This window comes from Garra rufa, chromosome 12, assembly GCF_049309525.1.
Source record: "Garra rufa chromosome 12, GarRuf1.0, whole genome shotgun sequence".
Classification (NCBI taxonomy): domain Eukaryota; kingdom Metazoa; phylum Chordata; class Actinopteri; order Cypriniformes; family Cyprinidae; genus Garra; species Garra rufa.
Genome location: NC_133372.1, coordinates 34,411,046 through 34,437,817, shown reverse-complemented (window position 1 = coordinate 34,437,817; position 26,772 = coordinate 34,411,046). Strand labels below are relative to the sequence as shown.

The 26,772-nt window shown below is 35.5% G+C and overlaps 1 protein-coding gene across 2 annotated transcripts in view; it reads left to right on the top strand.

The window, feature by feature from the left end:
* Positions 1-26,772, top strand: part of grm2a (glutamate receptor, metabotropic 2a) — a 54,851-nt gene that overhangs the window by 24,680 nt on the left and 3,399 nt on the right. For both annotated transcript variants that reach the window (XM_073852026.1, XM_073852027.1), the window contains exons 3-4: positions 18,420-19,257; positions 21,243-22,306. In XM_073852026.1, coding sequence (XP_073708127.1) covers positions 18,420-19,257; positions 21,243-22,306 — 1,902 coding nt within the window. The remainder of the gene's footprint in view (positions 1-18,419; positions 19,258-21,242; positions 22,307-26,772) is intronic.

The following is a 26,772-nucleotide window of genomic DNA, read 5'->3' as shown; positions in this document are numbered from 1 at the left end:
AGAGGTTCTCATGTTAAGACTCCACTCTCCTTTATTGGCATTCTCTCCCATGGAGTGATAAGAATGGCGGGCTTTGACAGCACAGACGCAAAGCTAAAGAACCTTTTAGGGCATGAGAGAGAGCAGGAGAGAGAGAGAGTCTAATGAACGAGATGTAATTTTGGTTGAGGTCGGTATTTGGGGCCTTTCTCATAAAAAGTGCATGTCCTTGCCTGGCAGCTATTTATGGAGGTGCTGTTCTAAAGTGTCTGCTCCAAAGCACAGACCCAACCCCCTAAATCTGAAACATATATCAACCGCATGACAGTGCATCAAAGCTGAAGGGATGTTGACCGGTTTACAACGCAATATGTTGTTACACAGATAATTTATATTTCTACACAAATAGCACAAGACTTGGTTCTAAAATGCCTCATGCTAAAAATATGCAGTAATTCCTGTTAATTAAGGCTCATTGAAAAAATTCTTACATAAACATGCATTTTATTCATTAATGTGAGTATTTTATCATATCTCACGCCCTACTTATCCCCTGTTCCTCAATTTTTATTTTGTGTCTTGTGTTCTTCCTCCTTGTAAAAGAGTTTTAGTTTTAAGAGTCTTAGGTTGTTTATTGCTCTTTCTTTTGTTGAACTATCTTTTGTATCCTTCATCAAACTTCGTACTGAATTATTAATTGTTTGCATGCAATGCTCTTCTTAAAGGCTCGTTTTAAAGGAATAATCCACCCAGAAATAAAAATGTATTCACCCTCAGGCTGTCCAAGATATAGATGAGTTTGTTTCCTCATTTGTACAGATTTGGAGAAATTTAGCATTACTGTACATCACTTGCTCACCAATGAATCCTCTGCAGTGACTGGGTGCTGTCAGAATAAGATAATGAGAAAACATCACAATAATTGACAAGTAACCCCATGTCTTGTGGCATGAAAAGCTGTGTGTTTGTAATAAACAAATCCATCATTAAGATGTTTTTAACTTCAAACAAGTCCTCTATATTGCTTTCTCCAGTGAAAAAATCATCTTGTCTGAATCAGGAGAGAAATATGCACAGATCAAGCAGCATTTACAAGCTAAAATAGTCCAAAACGGTTCTAAACAAATCCTGTATGTCAGTGGATTTTGGTGAATTTGATGAATTTGTTTCTTACAAACAATCTTTGACCTTAGGGTGAATACGTTGTTTTTGGCACATTTTCATTTTTGGGTCCAAAAAGACCATTTTTTTCCCCGATGGTTTCTATGGAAGCCCATTTCTGCCACTGAATGAATTAAATAAAATTGAAAAAGGATATTGCAACTTTTTATCTCACAATTCTGCCCTTTTTTTAATACAATTGTGAGAGAAAAAGTCAATTGCGGAAAAAAACTCGGAATTTAGACTTTTTTTTCTCATAATTGTGTTTGTATCTCACAATTCAAACTTTTTTTCTCAGAATTTCTCTGAACAAACTCGCAATTGAGTTATAAAGTTCAATTCTGACTTAACTCGCAATTGTGTGTTATAAAGGCAGAATTGCGATAATTCTGAGAAACAAATTCAGAATTGTGAGTTTGTATTATGCAATTCGGATTTTATTTCTCAAAATTGCAAGTTTATATCTCACAGTTCTGACTTTATAACACACAAATGCGAGTTATTAGGTCAGAATTGTGAGATATAAACTCAAAATTCTGAGTTATAAAGGTAGAATTGTGAGAATTCTGAGAAAAAAAGTCAGAATTGTGAGTTTATATCTAGCAACTTCATTTCTTAGAATTGCAAGTTTATATCTCACAATTCTGAGAAAAAGGTCAGAATTGTGAGTTTGTATCACGCAATTCTGAGAAAAAAATTTCAGATTTGCGAGTTTATATATTGCAATTCTGACTTTATAACTTGCAATTGTGAGTTTATATCTCACAACTATGACTTAATAACTCGCATTTGTGTGTTATAAAGGCAGAACTGGGAGAATTCTGAGAAAAAAAGTCAATCTCGCAACTTTGACTTTATTTCTCAAATTTCGAGTTTATTTCTCAGAAATGCGAGTGTTTGTCTCACAATTCTGACATTATAACTCACAATTGTGTTTATATCTCAGAATTCTGAACCAAAAGACGGAATTGTGAGTTTGTATCATGCGGTTCTGAGAAAAAAAGCAGAATTGTGAAATGAATAATTACGAGAAAAAGAATTGTGTGATAAAAAGTCGCAATTACATGCGAGTAACTCATGCAAGTACAAGTTATAGCATTTGTGTTATAAAGGTAGAACGGCAAAAAAAAAAGTCTTGAAAAAAGAATTGAGTTTATATCTCGCAACTTTGACTTTATTTCTTAGAATTGCGAGTTTATTTCCCATAATTGCAAGTTTATGTCTCACAATTCTGACTTTATAACTCACAATTGTGAGTTTATATCACGCAAATCTTAAAAAAAAAAATCTAGATATTGACTTTATAACTTGCAATTGGCAGTTTATATCATGCAATTATGGCTATTTCTTAGAACTGCAAGTTTATATCTCACAATTCTGACTTAATAACTTGCAGTTGTGTGTTATAAAGGCAGAATTTTGAGAATTCTGAGAAAAAAGCCAGAATTGTAAGTTTATATCTCTCAACTTTGACTTTATTTCTCAAAATTGCAAGTTTATTTCTCAGAAATGTGAGTTTTTGTCTCACAATTCTGACATTATAACTCACAATTGTGTGTATATCTCACAATTCTGAGCAAAAAGTCAGAATTGTGAGTTTGTATCATGCAGTTTTGAGAGAAAAAGCCAACTAAAAACTTTTAAAAGAATCTTAAAAGACTTATGGTTTTCACCTGGCAGACAATAGAAAAATCTCTTAGAATATCAAATAATTTTATTTTGGGCCAGTATGCGGCTACTTAGCAACCATCTCTCCATATTATTGCTTCCTCCAGTGAAAAAGTCATCTGAATTAGTATAGAAATATGCACAGATCAAGCAATCAGTATGCAGCTTATTAGCTACCACTCAGAATACCCTAGAAACCTCCTAGCTACATTGTAGCAACAACAACAACAACAACAAAAAAACACTCCTCATGAACACCAACTGCATAGCAACCACCCTGCCAGCCAGAGTAGTTTTCTGAATCTCTTTGTGTTGGCCTCATGGCTGTGATAGCATTTCCCTGACAGCAGCCTGTTCTTTGAATCCTTAATTAATTTTCTGGCCTTAGTTTTGCTGGAGATGTCCTGCTGGTTGGACAAAACACCTCTGCTGATATATTCAGCTGATTTCACCACCTTCTTATATTTTAGCTACTCTTTTTGTGCCAAGGATTGATAAGGCCAGACAGAAAGCTTCCTGTAGTTTACCTGGAAAACTCCCACTGGTGTGTTCTTTGGCCTTCCTAATGAAGCTGCTGTTGTATATGGGTCTCTGCATGTGAACTATGAGCTGTGAGCTTCATTTACTTGTGGTTTCAGAGTATGAGTTTGGTGATGATTCACCACACTTGAGTGACTCAAGCTTTATGCAGAGATGCAGGTGTAGAAGCTTCATAATTGGCGTCTTATCTTGTTTCATTTCCTGGTCTAAAGTGTGCTTATGATTATTGCAATTCAATTGCAGGCATAATATTTATACTGCTTTTTTTTTTTATCCAAACAAGAAGAGACATTCAAGAGGACCTTGAACTGAGGTGAATTCTTAACAATTTTCAACGCTCATGCAAAGCACTGAATGATAATCCTATAGAAGTCGACTTCTTCCCTGAGAAAATGCTTAGAGCTCCATGTTAATTCTTGATTGCCGGCATTCTGTAATCATATCAAGGAACATTTAGCCTCAGGAATAGCTAGTGATTAATTCATTCTGGCAACTACAGCTTTATTCGGTCCAATGGAGTTCTTTGCTTTGTGCGACTGATAATGAAGCAGTATACTGAAGCAGTATGCTAAAAAACTGACAACAACTAAATAAACAAAGCATTTCCGCAGTAATAAAATCTTTGAAATATAAAAGTCTAATGTAGATTATTTTTAAACCAACAGTATAAAGATGAAATGAGTTAGGTAATTGAGCATTTCAGAAGTATGGATGGGCATAGAAAGATGAAAGTCAATTGACTGTGTTTGCCATTCTTAGCAAGAGTTATAAGGACCCTCTCTGGCTGTTAGAAACATACCATTACCTCTGTCTGCATGACTGAGGCTGTTTATTGGTGCCATAATGAGCAGCAGTTTATCTCTTTAAATGCTTCATCAACACCCGACATCTGTCTAGTAAAATAACACCACTCCGTTTTATAAAGACCCGTTAAATGGTTTGATAAACTTAAAGTGTTTCTGGTCCTCAAATCTGATTGGCTAAGAGCAGTGTGATATTTTAGTGATAACGGAACTCCAACTGTTTCACTGTTTGTATCACTCCGCTACCAGTATTTCTCACAGCGAGTGTCATGGCAGACGACCAAATTCACTATCATTTTATAAATAATACTGTTTTGCATGTAGTTTAAAGAGTTTTTAGGCAAGAATATACTTGTTTAGACTTCAAATATGTTGTATTGTTAATAAAGATATCGTCTGTTTTAAAATGTTCTTCAGCGTTTTCGAAAATTTGAGCTCCAGAGCATCAGTGGCTGTTCAGTGCTCATGAACCCGCCAAGAGCAGCCTTACCTCGGCCAGATCTTCTGGAGTTTGTCGCTGGTTCTCATATCTCTATATTGGTTAAACAAGAGATATAATTCATTTTGGATCAATCTAACGGACAGTCTGTGGTCTCATTAATCTATTATTGATATCAGCTGAGGGCAACATCTCATCATCTTATATTTTATATAACTTTTATGTAACTTTATGTCAGAGCGCTGCCTTTGTACTTTTGACTGAATTGCCTACTTATTTTTATGATGGCTGTTGTATTAAATATTATTATTCAATAAACAACATTGTATATAAATAAGAGTAGCATTTGATTATACTATTTAGTATTGGGAAAAAGTGTGTGTTCGTGATGGAGATTAGTTACATGTTCAGTTACAGTCAGCAGTAAAGACTTTTATATTAAAAAACAAGGAGGTTATTTTCACTCAACAGCACTTTACTCAAATGCACTGAGCAGCACTATCATCAGAAATCACCCTTAACAGATGAAAGGATAGTTTGACGAAGATATTGCTTTTTTCAGAGGACATTCAAACTAATGTTTTATTGTGAATATGAGATTGAGCTAAAGAATAAATGCTGTATTAGATGCAGGTAATCACACTCGCTCAGCACAATTTTTTTATTTAAATTTTGTTTAGTTTAGAAACTGTGTATACATTACAATTTAAAAGTTTGAAGTCAGTAAAGGTTCATGGTTAAAAAAATAATCTGATTAAAAGTGACAGTAAAGACAAAAACATTTATTTCAAATAAATGCTGTTCTTTTAAAGTTTCTATTCATCAAAGAATCATCAAAATTTGACATGTCACCCTTTTCACAAGATTCTTTACAGCGTTCATGTTTGTTCTCATCATTTCTGGTCAGGTAGGTGAAATATTAAGCTAATATCTTAATTAATACTGTTCGTACATATCTTTACCACCTATTAAATTTAGTTTGTCAAAATATTGTGTCCTTTCCTGCTTACTAAGCCCTCTATATGATTTAGCAGCCTCTACTCGTTTTTTTCTGTGGTTTAGACAACATAAAAGAGCAGAACAACATATTTAGTAGTACATTAACCATGCTGTTGTTTACATATGAGTATCTCCAATATGGCAGCTCATCCGGGTAACTGACCAAATCATGACACAAGTGCAAATCCTGTATTAGAATAATTTCTGAAGAATTATGTGAGATGAAAATTCAGCTTTGCCATTACAGTTATATTTTAAAATATATTAACATAGAAAACATTTGTAGTTGTAGTTATTGTTGTAATTCACAATATTGCATTTTTACTGTAGTTTTGATCAAATAAATGCAGCCATGTTGAACATACGAGACTTCAAAAACATTAAAAAGTCTTATCAACCTCAAATTTTAGTGTACATTAATTTAATTTTGGTGTGTGTGTACACTAAATCACACTTTATGTGTAGCTTACTGTAAACCTCAAATCAGAATGCAATTTTAACCTAGTTAGCTTGTTCCTTACACTAAGGCTGCATTAAACATTTACATTTAGACTATTAAAATAATTAATCTGTAATTTATGTCCTGAAGGACTATTGAGATTGAGTGAGCACTAGGATGGTGTCTAGCGACTTTGATGCGACCTCAAGGCCACATGAAAGTAAAGGCCCCTGTCAGGAAGAGAGCGAGCCTGAGCAAGAGAGTCCTCTGTCAGGCTGGGGTGAAGGATCAGAGTTAGATTAGAGAGATCCTCTCCTCTCTAACCGGGTCACACTTCCACCTGACCAAACACATTCACGGCTGTTGCCTGGCAACGGAACTCTTCAAAATCCCGAATGTGGAATCCACCTCGTCTGATGGAGAGGCAAACAAAGCTGCTCAAGAGATGTCACTGCAGCGTTGGTTCATCATTCATAACATTCTCTGTGTCACTAATATTCTCAGCATCAGCATTGACGCTGTCATTCTTTATCATCATTATCACTGATGACAGCAGCATTATCATAAATATTATTTTGGTCATCATTATCACTGCATTCATCATAATCCTCATACGGCATTCCTCTCACGCATCTCTGCATGTATAAATAGGTGTATTTTTCAGCACGTTATGAGGTTTTATTTATTAGGCATGACTGCAGTTTTGGGCTGTGTTTGAATGTGCGTGTCTTTGTGATGTGTTTTCAAAAGTAGGATGAGATAGTCTCTAGGGACAAACAGATGGGTTTTTCATGTTGAAAAAGTCATGACATCTTTATGAAAGCAAAAGAATCATGCCCATATAAATTGAGGTGCCACATACCCACACAGATTTGTGAAGTGGATTTTAAATGCAACTTTTAAAACATATGCCACCAGTCAAAAGTTTGTAATTTTTTTAAGAAGTATTTTCTGCTCACTAAGCCTACATTTATTTAATCCAAAGTACAGCAAAAATTAAGATTTGAAATATTTTTACTGTTTTCTATTTGAAAATATTTTAAATGTAATTCATTCCTGTGATTTCAAAGCTGAGTTTTTAGCATCACTACTCATTTATGGTCACATGATCTTTCAGAAATAATTCTAATATTCTGATTTGCTGCTCAAAAAACATTTATTATTATTATTATTATTATTATGTTGAAAACAGCTGAGTTTTTCCAAGCTTCTTTGATGATTAGAAAGTTAATGAAAGAAGAACAGCATTTATCTGAAACATAAATCTTTTGTACCATTATAAATGTCTTTATCATCACCCCCACTAAAAAATTATACTGACTTCAAGCTTTTTAAATATGAGAGTATATTGTTACAAAAGCTTTTTATTTCAGAAAAATGCTGATCTTTGGATATTTCTGTTCATCAAAAAATCCAGAATTATTTTTTTTAAATATTGCTAATAATAATAATAATAATAATAATAATAATAATAATAATAATAATAATAATAAAAATGTTTTTGAACAGCAAATCAGCATATTAGAATGATTTCCGAAGGATCATGTGATATTAAAGACTGGAGTAATGATTCTGAAAATGTAGATTTGATCACAGGAATAAATTATATTTTAAAATATATTCAAATAGAAAACAGTTATTTTAAATAGAAAAAATATGTCACAATTTTACTGTTTTTGCTGTACTTTGAATCAAATAAATGCAGTCTTGATGAGCAGAAGATAATAAAAAAAACATTACAAATCTTTAAAAACAACTTTTGACTGGCAGTGTATTCTGCCCTACAAAGGCTAAGTGCAGTAACTACACCAACACTGAAACTGAGAAAAATGCCTTTAAAGTTTTTACACCAGCCAGTCAAACATTTGTGGGTAGATTAGTAGTAATGCATCCATGTAATGTAATGCCTTAGGAATTTTATAGATAAAAACTGATGTGACCTTTGACCACCAAAATGCAGATACTGCACTCTGCCTTTGGATAACCTGAAAAAACGAAAACACTATTGCAAAAGCAAAGTGCAGTATCTACAACCTAAATGTGTTCATCCAACTTCCTTGTTGTGTTTCCTACTACATGTTGATTGTTTTTAATAACTTTAATAGTTTTATTGATGTTTGCATGCTGTGAATGTTACAGTTGCTCAGCAGTAAGCCTCAATATTAAGAGTCATCTGCTCCTTTCACAACAGAGAGTGTTTTGCTCATTTTATTTAAAAAGTAATTCATTACAGACCTAGGTTGCTTAAAAACAATAGCTGAAAAAAGTGTCAAAGCTGGGAAAACAAAGCTAGTATGCAGTAACATCACTTACTGCGGTTTGCCTTGGTATTAGTTTGGATTTTGTAGTTACAATTTTGACACTCTCATTTCTCTGAAACGAGACAAACTTGAACCAGGAGACTTTGCCACAAGACAAAACCGTTGTCACAAAGCCGATTTTAAGCCTTAACTCAATTTTGACCAAATGTGTAGTTACTGCGCTTTGCCTTCGGAGGGTAGAATTATTTGTGCTTATCAAAAACAATTATTGTAGACTAGCAGCTTTTAGCTATTTATTTATTATTGAATTTTATACTATGGGGCTGTTGAATGCTTGAATCTGATTGGCTGACGGACTGTCCCGTATTAGCATATTTCTGCCTTCAGCCAGTTGTACGCTGTCCGCCATTTTCTCTATATTTGAGCAGCTGTAACAACAACGTCTCGTAAGCAATGCAGGTGTTTTGTAATTAGATGTAAAAGTGAACATAAGAGTCTTCATTTTCTCCCAACATTAGAGTCACTGAGGATGCAATGGATTAGTTTTGTTTTTTGATGGTAATGCGTTGCTGAATACACAAATAATAAAACTAAAGAGAGGGGTGGTGGGAACAGTAGCTCATTCTAATTTAAAGTGACATGCACTGAAATGCCTCTCTGTAAACAGAGCGACAAGGTAAAACAGGTGTTCTTTTACACGACCATTGAGGCATTTTAACCAAAGTATGTTGCAGACTTTTCACAAAGACCCAAAAAAATCATATCAACTTGTGGGAAATCAGCATCCAATGTCCCCTTTAACAGATAACATTGACAGCCCTAAGTACATTCCTTATGTCCATCTTTATCTTCACGCTGCGTTAAATTCAGCAAAAGTGTTTTTGAAGCTTTTTCTCTTGACTCTGTTTATACATATTTCATAGTAACACTTTCTGGGAACAAATTGCTCAGTGGAGCCAGTGCTGTGTGTGATATGAAATATGGAGTGGAATGTGTGATAGCACAAGCGCAACGAGTGACATCACATGAGTTAAAAGAGCATCAGTGAGTGAGAAATGAGTGGGAGTGTAAATGAATAGTCTATGCGTTAATGAGTAGATGACTAGTCAGATCAACTCATTATTAAACTGTAAACAGATGGGTACAGGATAGCAATGAAAAAATGCACGTTTGTCTCTCATTTTTTAAAAACCTTCTAGATATAATGCAGTGCTGCTTTGCCCTTGGTGTGAGTCTCTCTCTCTCTGCTGTAATGTTTCAGTCTCTTGCATTATAGAGGAAGCCAAAATCACAGATTTCGGTAAAGAGACTGTGAGTCATTGGACCAAGTGCAATAATCTGCGTTATCTCCAGCTCAGCTTGGATCTAGTGTGAGCAGAAGGTCCCAGAGCCTTACAAACAAGGTTACTACAGCGTAATCTCTCTCGCTCTCCCTTTATCTCTCTATCTGTCGCTATTCTCCATTTTCCTCTCTTTTTTGCCTCTGGATCGTTTCTCCTCTAAAATGTCAATATGAAGGCATGCAGCGCAGAGGGTGTATTGATAGAGTGGCTGACAGCAGGCCAGTATTACGCAGCTGTGTAAATGAATAAGACATGAGCACAGTGTCAGATTGCAAACATGTCTTTATGAGAAAGTTTTTACATATTTTGCGTTTTTTGCATTATTTTATGCAAATATAATGCTGTATATCAGAGCGCTGTCTTTGTACTTTTGACTGAATTGCCTAGAAACATGTATGATGGCTATTGTTGTATTAAATTGTTTCAATTTTATATTAAATTGTTTTATAAAATATTTTTTTCAATAAATAATGTTTTATATAAATAATAATAGTATTTAATAGTAGTATTTAGTATTGGGAAACAGTGTTTGTGATGGTGATTTTAGTTACATTGTACCGCAATTAGATGGCGAAAAGAGATTATTTTTAATGAGTGAGTCAGTAGTAAACACTTTTATATAAAAGAGACCGAAACGAGGATGTAAATAAGGAAGTTATATTTACTTTTAACAACAAATGCACAACAAATCACCCTTAACAGATGAAAGGATAATACGACAAAGATATCGCTTTCCTCACCGGACATTCAAACTAATGTTTTATTGTGAAAATGAGATCAAGCTGAAGAATGAATGTTGTATCAGATGCAGGTAATCACACTTGCTCAGTCCATCTCTCTCATAATATTCTACATAATACAGTGAGCTTTAACTCCAGGCTGTGCGATATGGGTGTAGTCATTGTCAGCAGCCAATGACGTAAAAATGTATTCCATAACAGGAATAACTGAATATGTTAAATAAGAAACATACAGCATGTCCACTTCTTTCGCCAAACACAAATCCCACTGTTCAAGAGTCATCCTTTCTTCTAGAATAATTAATCCACTTAACAGCCGACTCTTCCGTCTGCAAATCCATGTAGCTGGTGATTTTCTTAATTAAATCCTAGGCTGTGTCTTGAAGGCAGACTCTCAGCATCATGACATTATGAAAAAGAGCATTAGCTCCATATCTAATGTGTTTAAGTCACACAAAGCCATTTTGCATAATAGAAAAGCGACCCACGGCTAATCAGCACTAATCAATTGGATTGAAATGCTCCTCAAAATATGATTGAAATTCCTGTTGAGAACATTATGCTGGCACTGTAACTGTGACCAATTTGAATTTTGAAAACTTTGATGATCTGGGCACTGCTATCTGTTTTTTAATATTTTATCTCATTCATTCATTACCAGTGCTTGGTAACACAAGAAAGATTGTTACTTTTGATCATACTTAAGGATACCCTTAGTGTAAAACTGTGTGTAACTTGTCCCACATCCTTAACTATATGCTAAAATACTTAGTTGCTGAAAATAATCTTTCATCCCATTGTGATTGGCAGCTTTCTGCTGTAGAGCAGGAGAAATGTCATCAGACAGAAGCGGCGTTCGCATTAAAAATCCTGAACCGTAATCAATAAATATCCATGAGCACCTGCATGCACTTTAGACTGATGGAGGCGAATGTGAAGCAACTGTAGTACAAAGCTGGCTAATGAATACAAGACTGCTATTAAATCTAATTTAAGAGCAAATTAGAAAATGGACTATAATTAAGTGGTGATTAGAGCATAGACTATAATTTAGATAATTACTGATAGTCTCCAGTTATATTTCTGAAACACCCATGAAGTCTTACTTAGATACACTTTATATTGCTTCATTTTATCCATTCAAATACAATATGTTGTTGATTTCACCGTTTCTTTCTTGGATCCTGCAGTTTGACATCAAAGTAAGTGTGTGTGAATCTAGAGGACATGAAGGAAAAGTAAAAGAGAAAGCAGATCAGGCAGCTGTCTTCTAATATGTTTAAACACAGACAGTCTGGACTTGTCACAGAAGGAGGGTTTTTGTTTAAACTAATGTTATATGACATTGAATCGTCAGAGGTGGGGAAACAAAGTAACAACATTAACCTCTGCTGCTCAAAGGCACCTTCTTATTTTCAACCCAACTTGTTTCTATAGCAACAGATATGAAAAATGTATGCTGAACTTTTCATATCGTGTCTCTCTGAGAACTGCAAAAACGCCGCTGGAAATTCCTATATATGAGATGACTGAGTCTGTGCATAACAGAGAGAGAAAGAGAGTTTTATGATAGAGGTTATCTAAAATATCAAACATTTCATAATTTTGGTGTCACCTATTATTGTTAAAATGAATCTGATCTATTTTTAATAATTAGATCTAATGTTAAAAATATAACTGATCTAATGTTAATCATTTTTTAAGCAGTTTTATTACACATGTGTCAGTCTAATCTCTCGTAAAAAATTACCTCAGTGGTATTAAAGTGATAGTTCACCCAAAAATTAAAGTTCTTAAAGTTCTTACTCACCCTCATGTTGTTCCAGACCTATATGATTTTTCATTTTTGAGTGAACTGTCCCTTTATCTAGGGATGCACAATATTTATCGTACAGATAAATTATCGACCGATATGGGTAAAAATTACGTCATTTTTATTGCTCCGATAAATAAATGAAATCCGATCCGATAAAGTACTCTTGCTGGTAAATCAATCAATCAGTCTGGTTTATCTGAGAGTCACCTGCTTTCCGAGTGCAAGTGACTGCAGCTGTAAACTGCAGTGACTCTCGGACTTTGTCGCGTTTAATATGTCATCGTCTGTGTCGTCATCATCGTCTTTGCAGATCTGGAAGTTTTTCACGGTGCCAGAGGAGGACAATGCTATTGCTATTTGCAACACATGTTTAGCAAGGATTGCAAAAGGAGGTAAAAAGCCGTCAAATTTTAGCACAACGAATCTTATATATCTCACTTCAGAGGTCATCATCGCGGTGAATCTGTTTTAGGGGCCGTTCACATGTCGTGCCTAAAAACGCGTGGAAAACGCTAGGTGCGCCGCTTTCTCTTTCTTTCCAAGCCGCTCTGTAGGTTGCTCTCCCGTGACATCTGCCGTTGCTAAGTAACCATGACCTGCGCTCTCCATAAAGACGCGGAAGTTTCAGCAAAAGATAAATGGATTTTCAGCATTAAAAATCGCTTGCAGAAGCTCTGTTATTAAATTTATTTAAAAATGTTTATTCCTGTACAGCTATGATAAGCTGTTTATCCACGTGGGCAGTGCTTTCAATGTTATTAAGGTAAAGGATGAAGCTGATTTGGTTCAGGTCACATGACCTGCATTGGGCTTGCCGCATTCTGAAATTTGAGATGTTTTATCTCGATTCTGATGTTTTCTTCCCCGCCTTGTACGATTTGGTTGCTGCACACATTCATAATATGATCAATAAGAATGGACTACACGTAAGCTTTACCATGGACATTTGGACATCTGACGTTAGTCCATGATGCACTTTTCATTTTTTCCAGGTTGACAAATGTCAAAGCATTTTATTTTATTTAGAATTACACAAAAAATACAGTCAGGACTGATGTTTGCTATAATTGTTAGACCCAGATATATATAATAAATTTCATTAGTTTATCTTACATTTTGTATTCTCCTGGGTGCACAAAATTATCATATAAAAATATGAACGTATTGGGTATTGGTATCGGCATCAGCCACAAGAAGGACTTAATTATCGACTATCGGTATCGGTTAAAATTTTTCATATCGTGCATCCCTACCTTTATCTATCAATATTATTATTGATACACTCCTTGTTGCCTTGGCCGTGTGTTTTGGGTCATTGTCATGCTGGAATACCCATCCACGACCCATTTTCAATGCCCTGGGTGAGGGAAGGAGTTCCTCACCCAAGAGTTGACAGTACATGGCCCATCCATTGTCCCTTTGATGTGGTGCAGTTGTCCTGTCCCCTTAGCAGAAAAACACCCCCAAAACATATTGTTTCCACCTCCATGTTTGATGGTGGGGATGGTGTTCTTGGGGCCATAGGCAGCATTCCTCCTCCTCCAAACACAGCGAGTTGAGTTGATGCCAGAAATCTCAATTTTGGTCTCATCTGACCACAACACTTTCACCCAGTTCTCCTCTAAATCATTCAGATGTTCACTGGCAAACTTCAGACGGGCCTGTACATGCAGGATTTCAGTCCTTCCCAGCGTAGTGTTTTACTAATCGTTTTCTTGGTAACTACAGTCCTAGCTGCCTTGAAATCATTGACAAGATCCTCCCGTGTAGTTCTGGGCTGATTCCTCACAGTTTTCATGATCATTGAAACTCCACAAGGTGAGATCTTGCATGGAGCCCCAGACCGAGGGAGATTGACAGTTATTTTGTGTTTCTTCCATTTGTGAATAATTACAACAACTGTTGTCACCTTCTCACCAAGCTGCTTGGCAATGGTCTTGAGGCCCATTCTAGCCTTGTGTAGGTCTACAATCCTGTCCCTGACATCCTTGGACAGCTCTTTAGTCTTGGCTATGGTGGAGAGTTTGGAATCTGATTGATTGATTGCTTCTGTGGACAGGTGTCTTTTATACAGGTAACAAACTGAGATTAGGAGCACTCCCTTTAAGAAAGTGGGAATACAAAATTAACAGGGGATCAAATAATTTTTTCCATCACTATAGCTGAATTGAACTCGTTTCAGAAACAGTGTTGTGCAAGTTACTTCCAAAACGTAATACATTATATATTACTAGTTACTGTCTTTTAAAAATAATTAGTTATATTACAATATTACTGTTTCTAAATTGTAATGCTTTACACTACTTTTAAGTTACTTTTGAGTTACTTTCATCAAAATATCCACAGATAAATGCCAAAATATAAGTTTATAGCTGCTGTTTATACATTAAGTTTAGGATAGCTAGCATAAAGTTATAAAAACATATTTACAGTAGGTAGGCCTACCAGTATGTCTATTAATGTTACGTTGTAGTTTAGGTTATTCATAAATAACACCGGTAAATAAAGCGAAGTGTTATAATGTACAATCATTAAACACAATAAATAGCCTATAGGCTATTTTAAATGGTTTTCAGAACAAAACAAGAATGAAGAATATAAGTTGCTAAAAAAGCCAAAACGAATTAGGGTAAAAGCGAAACTAAAAGCAAACGGCATTGTTCTGACGCAGCCTACCTCTCTCATTCAGCGTGAATCCAATTAAATATGTCCATATTCGTGATGTATTTGAATGCCAAACTATTAAACCAGGATTTGTACTTAACGCGCTTATAAAACATCCTCGTCACATGAGCAAATATGTGTTTGGCCCGAGCTCAGGCTGAACGGCACGGATTGTACAGCTACACAATACGCACTATTTAATTTTACCAGTGTTTCTGTATTTGATTGACTGTATTTTATTCTTATAATTAACAGACTGCAACGTTTGCAGTGCTATGTGTGCGTGAGGCGCAATTGAAAAGCGGAATAACATACATTGTGAATAACACTACAATGTGTTTACTTTTATTTCTGTCATCTAGGTTACACAAAAATGAACCAAACTCAGCAGCATATGTCACTCTTTTTTTATGTCTTTTCGTTTTGAAAATCTGTTAATTGGGCTATTTATATCATTCATTTTATATACTGACTATGATTTAATAAAAACAGATTTTGTCATTTTTAGCGTAATTTTTGGTGCTTGTCTGCGCTCGTCCGTCATTTTTTCTCTTATCCGACTCCGCAGCTCTCTTCATTAGTTTAGTGTTAGTGGCACCAGTCCAGGTGTTTCCAGGAGTTACTCGCGCTATTTCTCCATAACGGGAGTGCGTCCATCTCACAAATGTAGAATCCGTCTCTGCAGTCATCTCAACCATTGAATTCCAGCAACAGGAAGACTCGTGGACTTTTTTAAATTCACAAATTATGTTGATGTAACTTGCGTTACTGAGATTGTAACGAGTAATATTATTACCCAAAATGTATTAGTAATGCGTTATATTACCGTGTTACAGCAAAAAGTAATAAACTACTGTAATATATTACTTTTGTAATGCGTTACTCCCAACACTGTTCAGAAATTATAAACTTCTGAATCTGAACTGAACCAACACTGAACTAACTTGAGCTAAATACTGACAGTATTGTCTCTTTAGAGCTGCTTTATCTCAGAATCTAAATGTCTCCTCAGTAGAGTTTTCATAAGTGGCTCTGCTGTTTTTCTGCTTTTTACTATAAAGCATCTTACAATACAATCTGTATTATATACAACACTGTAGAAATAAAGGTAATTTGACTTGTGGCTTATTTTGCAATAATGACCAGCACAAGCTTTTTAGTAGATAGTATTGGCAATTCTTGCCCCATCTGTGTCACCTAGTCAAAAGTGACATTAATATTGACTGCATACATTAGTAACCACAGAATAACATGAAAATTGCTCTTGTATGCATTCTTGAGGTACAGCACTTACAGTAAGTAGGGCAGTGTGCAATATGAATTTTACTACCATCATAACAGACAGGTAGTATTTCTAAATGGCTGTTTAAGTGAAAGTACATGAGGTAAGGCAGTTACATTAATAATTTGTTACCTTTTGTTTGAAGAAGAAAGCTTGAGTCTGGAAGATGTGAAGAGCAGGTTGTGGCAGGTTGTGTTTAATATCTTCTGGCATTATTCCATTTTTGCTTATACGAAATAATCTCTTTGTTTGCCTGATTTTTATTTCACTATGCACTTTGCAGACATACTTTGTGATTTCAAATTTAATGACAATTATTAAGGAGATTTGTTAGGGATAAATTATCATTACTTTTGCTAAGAAGCTTTTCTTTATATTTATTTTTTAAACGATTTGCGTGAAAAGAAATACATTTACGGTTTGAACTCTTCAAAGGAATATTTAGTTTTACTGTAAGGGCTGCATTAAAATAAAAAAGAAATTAGTTGGGATACACAGAAAATACAATGCATTTCTCTTTTTATGAGTACTTGTATTCACATGCGTATTCACATTGTTCTGGTTTTGGAGGTTTAGGTGATGTTGAATATGTCAGGCTGTAAGTCCGATGGCAATCACATGTTACGCAATGTTAATATACAGTACAAAGAAATCCTGAAGAGCTTTCTTTTCTGCTGCTGGCGTCTTCATGCTGACTTTCCCTTAGGCTTCTGAGTACATGCCTGAGGCACAGCGCAGTCAGACTCCATTGCATATCACATGATCAAACCTGAAACACTCTCACATATGGCTGGCAGAAGTGTCTCAGGTTTACTGAGTGAAGTGACTCACTGTGCAGTATCATATAGCATCCTTCAACACCTAGCTACTGAATGAACTCTCTCATACATAGAGCTACAGTTTTAGTACATGTGTATTTTACAAATAAACTGCCATTGTGACAATGAAACAGTTTAATAACTGCAAGAATAGAGAGTTATACTTTCATGGGTTCTCAGAGATGAGACAAGTGAGAAGGGTGAGACTAATCGCAGCAGTATGCTAAGCGTCTGGTGATAACTGCCCTAATTTGTCTTATCAGAGCAATTACATTCTCATGCTTAGACCTATGTGCTAGACCTAACTACAGGTTTTTTTTTTTTTTTTTTTGACCTGCAAAACTGCCACTTTTCAGCCAATTCACATACACTTGATGTATGATTTTGAAATCCATCTTTTCACACTTAGGACAACTGAGAGACCCGTATGCAACTATTAGAGAAGGTTCAAATGCTCACTGATGCTTCAAAAGGAAACATATTGCATTAGGAGCCAGGGGTGAAAACTTTTGAACAAAATGAAGATGTGTACATTTTTCTTATTTTGCCTAAATATCATATTTTTTATATTAAGTACTGCCTTTCAGAAGCTACAGAAGATACTGTTGATACTTTTTAATGTTTCACAGAGGACAAAATAAGTCAAATTTACCCTGATCTTCAAATTCAAAAAGTTTTCACCCCCTGGCTTTTAATGCATCGTGTTTCCTTCTGAAGCATCAGTGAGTGTTTGAACCTTCTGTAATAGTTGCATATGAGTCCCTCAGTTGTCCTCAGTGTGAAAGATGGATCTCAAAATCATACAGTCATTGTTGGAAATGGTTCAAATACACAAAAATGCTGAAAAAACAGAATTTGTGGGACCTTAACTGTTCAGCACAAACGAGACTCATGAACAGCTATCACTAAATTAAAAAAAAAAAAACACAGCTGTGGACCATTCAGGTAACAACACAGTTTAAAGAATCAAGTGTATGTAAACTTTTGAACGGGGTCATTTTAATAAATTCAACTATTATTTTCTCTTATGGACTATATGTAAATGTCTTTTATGTGACACATCTTATTCAGTTCAGTACTAAATAAAATACAACAACATGCATTTTGTATGATCCCTGTTATTTTGGTCAAATAAGTAACATTTTGCAGATATTTCAAGGTGTAACCTTTTGACCTCAACTGTATGTCTTATTATCAGTGTTGAAAAGAATTGCACTGCTTAAAAGTTTTGTAATTTTAATGCATCCTTGCTGAAAAGGATTTATAAGAATAAATAATATATATTTAGGTACTGGGCTGAAAATGGAGACACCCTGGGGTTGTAGGGTCTAAAATACACATAAATTTGATCACACAGTTTATGAGAATTGTACTGACAGCCAACACCCATGAATCACAGTGAAATAGTGTGACCATTTATACACTTCAGTAGTTTTTCATCACAGTTTTCCATTTGTCCTTTTGCAGGTGGCCAATCTCCTGCGTCTTTTCCAGATTCCTCAGATCAGTTATGCCTCCACCAGTGCGAAACTAAGCGACAAATCCCGTTATGATTACTTTGCCCGGACTGTCCCGCCTGACTTCTACCAAGCCAAAGCCATGGCTGAGATCCTGCGCTATTTCAACTGGACTTACGTCTCCACCGTTGCCTCAGAGGGTGATTACGGCGAGACGGGTATCGACGCCTTTCAGCAAGAGGCCCGGGCCTTGCAAATCTGCATCGCTACGTCCGCCAAGGTCACTCGCTCCATGGACCGCTACAGTTACGATGGAGTAATCAGATCGCTGTTGCAGAAATCCAATGCTAAAGTAGTAATCCTCTTCACCAGAAGTGAAGACGCAAGGGAGCTCCTGGTTGCAGCAAAACGCATGAACGTCTCCTTCATCTGGGTGGCCAGCGATGGTTGGGGGGCGCAGGAGAGTGTGGTGAGAGGGAGTGAGAATGTAGCCGATGGAGCTTTTACTATTGAGCTTGCGTCCTTTCCAATCTCTGATTTCGCAACATACTTCACAAACCTCAATCCTTATAACAACACACGGAACCCCTGGTTCAGAGAGTTTTGGGAAAATCACTTTCAGTGCAGCCTGCATGACATTAATTGTGGGAAACATTCTCTCCGGAATGGCAAATTCGAGCAGGAGTCCAAGATCATGTTTGTGGTGAATGCTGTCTTTGCTATGGCCCATGCCCTTCACAACATGAGGCAAGCAGTGTGCTCAAACAACACCAAGCTCTGCAGTGCCATGAAACCAGTCAATGGGAAAAAGCTGTACAAAGACTACATCCTAAAGACAAAATTTGATGGTGAGTTATATCTTTAAAAGTTTTATCTTATATATTCTGTCATTATTTAATCACATTTGTGTCATTCCAATTCCATAGAGTTCTCTTGCTCTCATGGAAATAGTGCCCTTAATCCGAAGGGGTTATTTTTTCCCAAATTCAGTTTTTTCCATTTAAATTTTTTCTGGATTCTGTTTTTTTCTGTTTTAATTTTCCTAGACTCTGTATTAATTGTTAAATAAAAAAAGCATGTCTAATTAATTGATTCACTGATCATTCAACTTACACAATTTAGGAAGCATTTTATTAAAAGTTTAACAAAAAATTATTTTTAAGACCCTTAATATTTTTTTAGCTCTGGAGCTGTGGTACTTTGATTTTTCAGTTCATTTTTAAGATCCTATGGAATTTTAGTTTTAAATAAATTTAGTTTTATTTTTAATTTTTTTACAAATTCTGAGTTTTCCATGAATTTTTCTTAAATTTTAGTAAAAATTCCTTCAAAAATAATTTTAAGAATTGTAAGATTTGTATTAATAGTATTAGCACTATCATCAGTAAAATTTTCTCAAATTTTTCAAGTTAAACCAAATTTTTATTTTGACGGGTTGCTGTGAAGACCTTTACGTTTCTGTTTGTATATGATATGATAATAGTTTTTCTTAAAATAAATGGTAAAATCCTCATGAAGTGACTAGAAAGTGACTAGCAGTTCTAGAAATTATTAGAGTTTATGTATTCATGTACTCATATATTGAGGCCGCAGATGCTGAAAACACAGCAAGCGTCATGCGCACTTCAGTTTGTGTGTAGAACCAACGTCATGCATTTGGATAGGTTTTTTTGCATCTTAATAGTCACAGACACTTTTGATTTATTCATCCAAAATTTGGCAAATTCTGTGACATTCCGTGTTATACAGTAAATTAAATTATTATGACCATATTCTGTGATTCTGCCCGGGTTTTCCGCATCATGGAAATCATAGGGCCCTAATGGAAAGCAGAAGAAGTAAAAAGTGCCATTATACTATTATAAAAGTGGTCCATAGGCTATAGTTTCCAAGTTTTCTAAAGCAACACTATAGCTTTGTGTGAAGTATGGACTAAAATTGAATGTTATTTACCAAAATCTTCAATCATTGTGAACAAATTTAGCAAACATCATAGTAAACAATATAGATACTGTATATGTACGGATATACCTGTTAATAAAAAAGCCCTAATATTTGAACATCTTAAGTTTATTTAACAATATTGATGTGCAGTTTTCAATAATGTTAAATCCTGAGATATTTATTCATGTTCCCCCTAAGAAATAAAGGCATAAAGTTAATATTTGCACTCATCCAGTAGTTTAAATGTCAAAGCAAACACCAGTTGAACAGTATATCTTAATAAATTTAAGTCAAAGAAATCAATTGAAAAGATAAATGGATTTAGGAAGTTTCCCTCAGGGGACAACTACTGCTGTAAAATAGATTACACTAATGCATGAATGCAACATATGACCTGCATACAGACTAAGTGTTTTATTGCATGCATTAGCCTCATTAGCCTCATGCTAACTTCTAAATGATTTAAACAAGTACAAGCAGGCATGTATATTAAATGTCTGTGCCAAGTGGTCAATTGCTTGCATTAGGGAACTAATAGAAATCTGTCAGTTTCCTATAGCTATTTCAAAATCTTTTTGCCATCTGACTGCTTTTTCATAATGCTCTTCCAAGAATGCCAAATTACATCATAGAAACCAGGCAATGCATCAACCTCCTGACCTCAATTATGTAAATGTACCATTCACACCTGAGTCCAGTGCATCTACAAACCTAATGAGAAATGTAGAGGGCAGGACGCTGAAGTAGGCAGGACTTACATAAGAAGGTCTTCCTAGGTTGTAAATTTTTCTGCTTACAAAGAAAAACACTTTGCTGCTGTAAAATATCTATTCTCTGTTGGCAAGAATGTAAATAAATCATGTTTATCATTTGCACTTTGTGTCCGCAGATCCGTTTCGCCCAGCTGATACTGAAAACATTGTTCACTTTGATGCTTTTGGAGATAGTCTGGGCCGCTACAACATCTTCCATTATCACAAAGAGAATGATGAGTATGTCTATAGGAAAGTGGGATACTGGGCTCAGGATTTAACTCTGAACACAACCCAGATTCCTTGGGAAAGCCAAGTGGTGCCCACGTCCCAGTGCAGCGACCCGTGTAGGAAGAATGAAATAAAGAGCATGCAGCCCGGTGACGTCTGCTGTTGGATTTGCATCCCCTGCCAGCCCTACCAGTACCTTCTGGATGAATTCACCTGTGCGGATTGTAGCTTTGGACAGTGGCCTTTGGACAATCTCACGGGTTGTTATAACTTACCAGAGGAGTACATTCATTGGGAGGATGCTTGGGCTATTGGGCCGGTCACCATTGCTTGCCTTGGCATGCTCTGCACGCTCTTTGTCATCGGCCTCTTCTTAAAGAACAATGAGACACCGGTGGTGAAAGCTAGTGGACGTGAACTTTCCTATATTCTTCTAATAGGTGTCCTACTTTGCTATTGCATTACCTTCATCTACATCAGCAAACCCTCTGCCGTAGTGTGCACGTTACGGCGGCTCGGCCTGGGAACTTCCTTCGCCGTTTGCTACTCTGCGTTGCTGACCAAGACCAATCGCATCGCTCGGATTTTCAACGGCGTTAAAGATGGAGCCCAAAGGCCGAGGTTCATCAGTCCAGCTTCACAGGTGGCCATCTGTGCTGCTCTTATTTCCTGTCAGCTTCTGGTAGTGGTGGTCTGGCTTCTGGTTGAGGCTCCTGGGGTGAGAAAGGAGGTCAGTCCTGAAAGAAGAGACGTGGTGACATTGAAGTGCAACAGCAAGGACTCCAGCATGCTGATGTCTTTAACCTACAACTGTGTCCTCATCATCCTCTGTACCTTTTACGCCTTTAAGACTCGAAAGTGCCCAGAGAACTTCAATGAAGCCAAGTTCATTGGTTTCACCATGTATACCACGTGCATAATCTGGCTGGCTTTCCAGCCAATCTTCTATGTTACTGCCAGTGACTATAGGGTAAGTAAATATGTACAGCCCAATGCATGGTCCAACGACAATAGCTTGTCAGTTTTTTTCTATTAAAGTAATAGCCTCTAAATCAGAACTTTATGTTAGTGTCAAAGTGAAATGTCATATGCAACCAATTTTGCTTCAATAATGAGAACTATTTGAATGAGTGCAACAGGATATTGAGCAGAAAGAATTGTGCAAAATGTATTTATTCATTTAATGGATTGTGAACAAAGTTGTAGAACAGAATAGAGCCAGGTGATTTGGAGTCTCTTCTGCTCACCAACCCTGCATTTATTTGATCCAAAGTACTGCACATTCTTTTACTATATAAAATAACTGTTTTCTATTTAAATATACAGTATTTTAAAATGTGAAATGAATTTTTAGCATCATTGCTATAGTCACTATTATTCTGCAGAAATCATTATAATAGTGATGATTTGCTCTTTAAAAACATGTATTGTTATTATGTTGAAAACAGCTAAGTAGATTTTTTTTAGGATTCTTTGATGAATAGAAAGTTCAGACAAACAGCAATTTTTTTCAAATAGAAATCTTTTTATTTCAGATAAATGATGATCTTTGGATTTTATTATTCATCAAAGAATCTTGAAATGTACTCAACTGTTTTAAATATTGCTAATAATTATAGAAAAATTATTGAACCGCATTTCAGCATATTGGAATGATTTCTGAAAGATCAATTGACACTGAAGACTGGAGTAATTATGCTGAAAATTTAGATTTGATCACAGGAGTAAATTACATTTTAAATATATTCAAATAGAAAACAGTTATTTTAAATTTTACTGTTTTTGCTGTACTTTGGATCAAATAAATGCAGGCTTGGTGAGCAGAAGAGACTTCTTTAAAAAAACATTAAAAATCTTACTGTACAAAAACTTTTGACTGGTAGATTCAACACCAATTCCAGAGAAAGTTCGGATGCTGTGTAAAATGTTAAGAAAAACAATTAGCAAATCTCATAAGCCCGTATTTTATTCACAATAGAACATACAAAACAAATGTTTAAACTTGCAAAAAGTACCATTTAAAATAAAAAAAATAGGTAATTTTGAATTTGATGGCTCTGCTAGTCTCCCCCAATGTTGTTAATGAATGCTTTGCCTGAGTGTTCTGTATAACAATGTGATTTCTTTGAGAAGTAAATCTTGTGCCGGGGGGATATTACCGGTTCTCCTCTGGGAAATAGATATCAGAGGGGCTGTTTCAAATCACAGTGCACACACAATGACAGCATGGAATATTTTTCATCATTTAGATAATGAGCTTCTCTTATAACCCTTAATCACTTTCCGACACTGACTTTATCCTTTATTTTTAGCATATATACAATTTTCCCTGAGAGCGAGAGTCGGAGAGTTTGCCTGATTGATTTTTTTTTTTTTTTTGTTACCGTACCTGCCAATTCAGATGGCAGATAGAGAAATCTCTTTGATCACCTGTCTTTTGCACTGATGAAAGGAGAAGCTCACATTTCATGTGGCTCAAAAGCTGTTCAATGTAGAACAAAGAAAGTGAGGATATTTCATCCCAGCAAATGACTAGCCTATGAAAACATGCTATTCAATTGGTCTGAGTATCCTTCACTCAAGTGCCTCAGAACAGGTACTATTAAATAAACACCTTTACATTTTTTAAAGCACATTTTTACAATTTTACAGCCCTTTGATACATGCAACGGAATCAAAAGGAATCAAATATATCGAAATGTTTATTTTCAGTTTTAATTATTACATAAACAATGCCATTGAAGTGAATGAAACTTGGATATTTTTCTGATTATTGCTGCTGAAAATGAACAATTATTGTCATGTTTTGGACTGTACTAATTGGTTAGACCGGGAAAAACATTTGGAGTACTATAGACTGCCAAAAGTTATAAGAAATCAAGGACAGGAGTCCAAAAATTGTCTGAGGAACAAAAGGCATTTGTTGTTGGCCAAACTGAACTAGGATTTCCAGGGCAAGAATCTTGACAACATTTGTGTTTGTTCTTATCATTTCCTGTCAGGTAGGTGAAATATTAGGCTAATATCTGCTCGTATATATCTTTACCACCTATTAACTTTAGTTTGTCAAACTATTGATTGCTCATCGGTTACTCAGGAAAAAGTTGAATACGTCAAAAATAGAGGGTTTGCACTTATATTATGGTTTAGTCAGTTACCGGATGTAAAGTTAAAAGGTGGTAAAGATATAAGCAGTATTAATAAAGATATTAGTCTAATATTTTACCTGCCTGACTGGAAATGCTAAGAACAAACACAAATGTTGTCAAGATTCTTAACATGGAAAACCTGGTTCAGTTTGGCCAACCACGAACGCCTTTTGCACACTTCTCCTTGATTTGTTATAACTTTTGGCAGTCTATAGTACTCCAAATGTTTTTTCCGGTCTGATCGATTAGTACAGCCCAAAACATGACAATAATTGACCATTTTTAGCAGCAATAATCAGCAAAATTTGTTTACATTCAGTGCCGCCAATATGGCCGATTGATGACAGTACTGGTAAAAACAGTCGGCACTGCTAGTAAAACAGCTACTGTATATTGTATTTAGATGTTGTAGTGATCAAAAAGAAGGACAGAAACATGTTTTGGAGATGCAAATGGCTGTAGAAGGCTTCTGCAAGGGTCAGTTCTACATTATCTATCAGAACTGGCAAGAAAAAGGCAACTGGAGAGAAAAGGGAATCTCATTGAGTTCTGATTGGACAGGATGTCATTCTCTGTTCAGGGTTTCTGCGTTTTATAAATGTGTGTGTGAGAGTGTGAGGTGATGTGTTAGAGCATGGGAGGATGATTCCCAGCTGGGGCCTGTGCTCAGAAAGCAAGGTGTGCCTTAGAGACCGAGACCTCGCCACACTCCCACACACACTTACAGGAAATGCTACAGCCTTATTCATCCCGCAGATATCATTTTAGTTCTATCATTTTTGCTTCTCACCTGTCAACTACAAAACACTGATATGCAGAAGAAAGAGCACACACTGCTTCTTCAGAATCAGACTTTAAAAAATATTAAAACATCAACAGGCAATAGATGTTCTTTCAGTTTGTTCAGTCAACTTAAAATTGTTACCCTGCTGCCATAAAGTTTTAAGTTGACTAAACTCATTTGAGTTGACTGGACTTAAAATTAAGTTGTACTAAGTGACAACTTAAATATTTGAGTTGACTAAACTAAAAATGTGTTTGTTTTTTACTTAAATTTTTAAGTTGAATTAACTCAAATATCACTTAGTTCAACTTAATATTTTAAGTTGACCATTTTAAGTTCAGTCAACTCAAAAAAGTTTAAAGGCACCGGGGGAACAAATTAAGTTGACTCAAATTGTTTTTTACAGTGATATATGCAGGTTTAAATATACATTATTTAGTTGAACATTATGGAAATATTTCACAATATTACTGCTTTTGCTGTATTTTGGATCAAATAAATGCAGGCTTTGTGAGCAAACCTTTAAATAAAAAATGTGAAACTGAAATAAAATAGTGGGACTAGTGGGAATCCTAGAAATATATGTAACAATGAACCACAAAATCAGTCATTAGTAGCACGGGTATATTTGTAGCAATAGCTAACAATACATTGTATGGGTCAAAATTATCGATTTTTCTTTTAAGCCAAATATCATTAGGATATGATGTAAAGATCATCCTTCATGAAGATATTTAGTAAATTTCCTACCATAAATATATCAAAATTTAATTTTTTATGAGTTATATGCATTGCTAAGAACTTCATTTGGACAACTTTAAAGGCGACTTTCTCACTATTTTAATTTTTTGCACCCTTAGATTCCAGAATTTCAAATAGTTTTATCTCAACATTGTCCTATCCTAACAAACCGTACATCAATGGAAAGCTTATTTGTCCAGCTTTCAGCTTTCAGGTGTCAAAAAATTGACTGGTTTTGTGGTCCATGGTCACATATAAATTAAACGATTCCTGTTATTTTATTCTTTGAGAACTAGATTTTCATATGCAGTTGGGTTCTTGTCGGTGTGTTTGTTTGTTTGTTTGCTTACCAGAGTCCATTCAGATACAAGTCTTTCACTCTTGAGATATTTTGTTAAAGAACATTCAGTGTGATATTCTAGATGAAAATTGCATGTTTATAAAGACAAGAGCAATGCTTGCTGGGAAAGGATACAAGACCTTTCCTAGCACAGCTCTCTTCTGAATGATGCATTATTTACAAGCACTTTGGTTTATTCTGACGCATTGCCGCTTTCACAGAAACACTTTTAAATCTATCACACTGAAAAAAAGAATGAGCAACTCTTTGTTCAGTTGGCATTGAGAAAAAACTCCAATTCATCGCAGCTGAACCATGCTTTGCAATTATTTAACAAGGTCATATTGAAGTTTCTCCAATCTGTGACCCTGAGAGGGCTGTTAACCATAATGTTTTGTGATCCAGTTCAGACCAAAACAAGC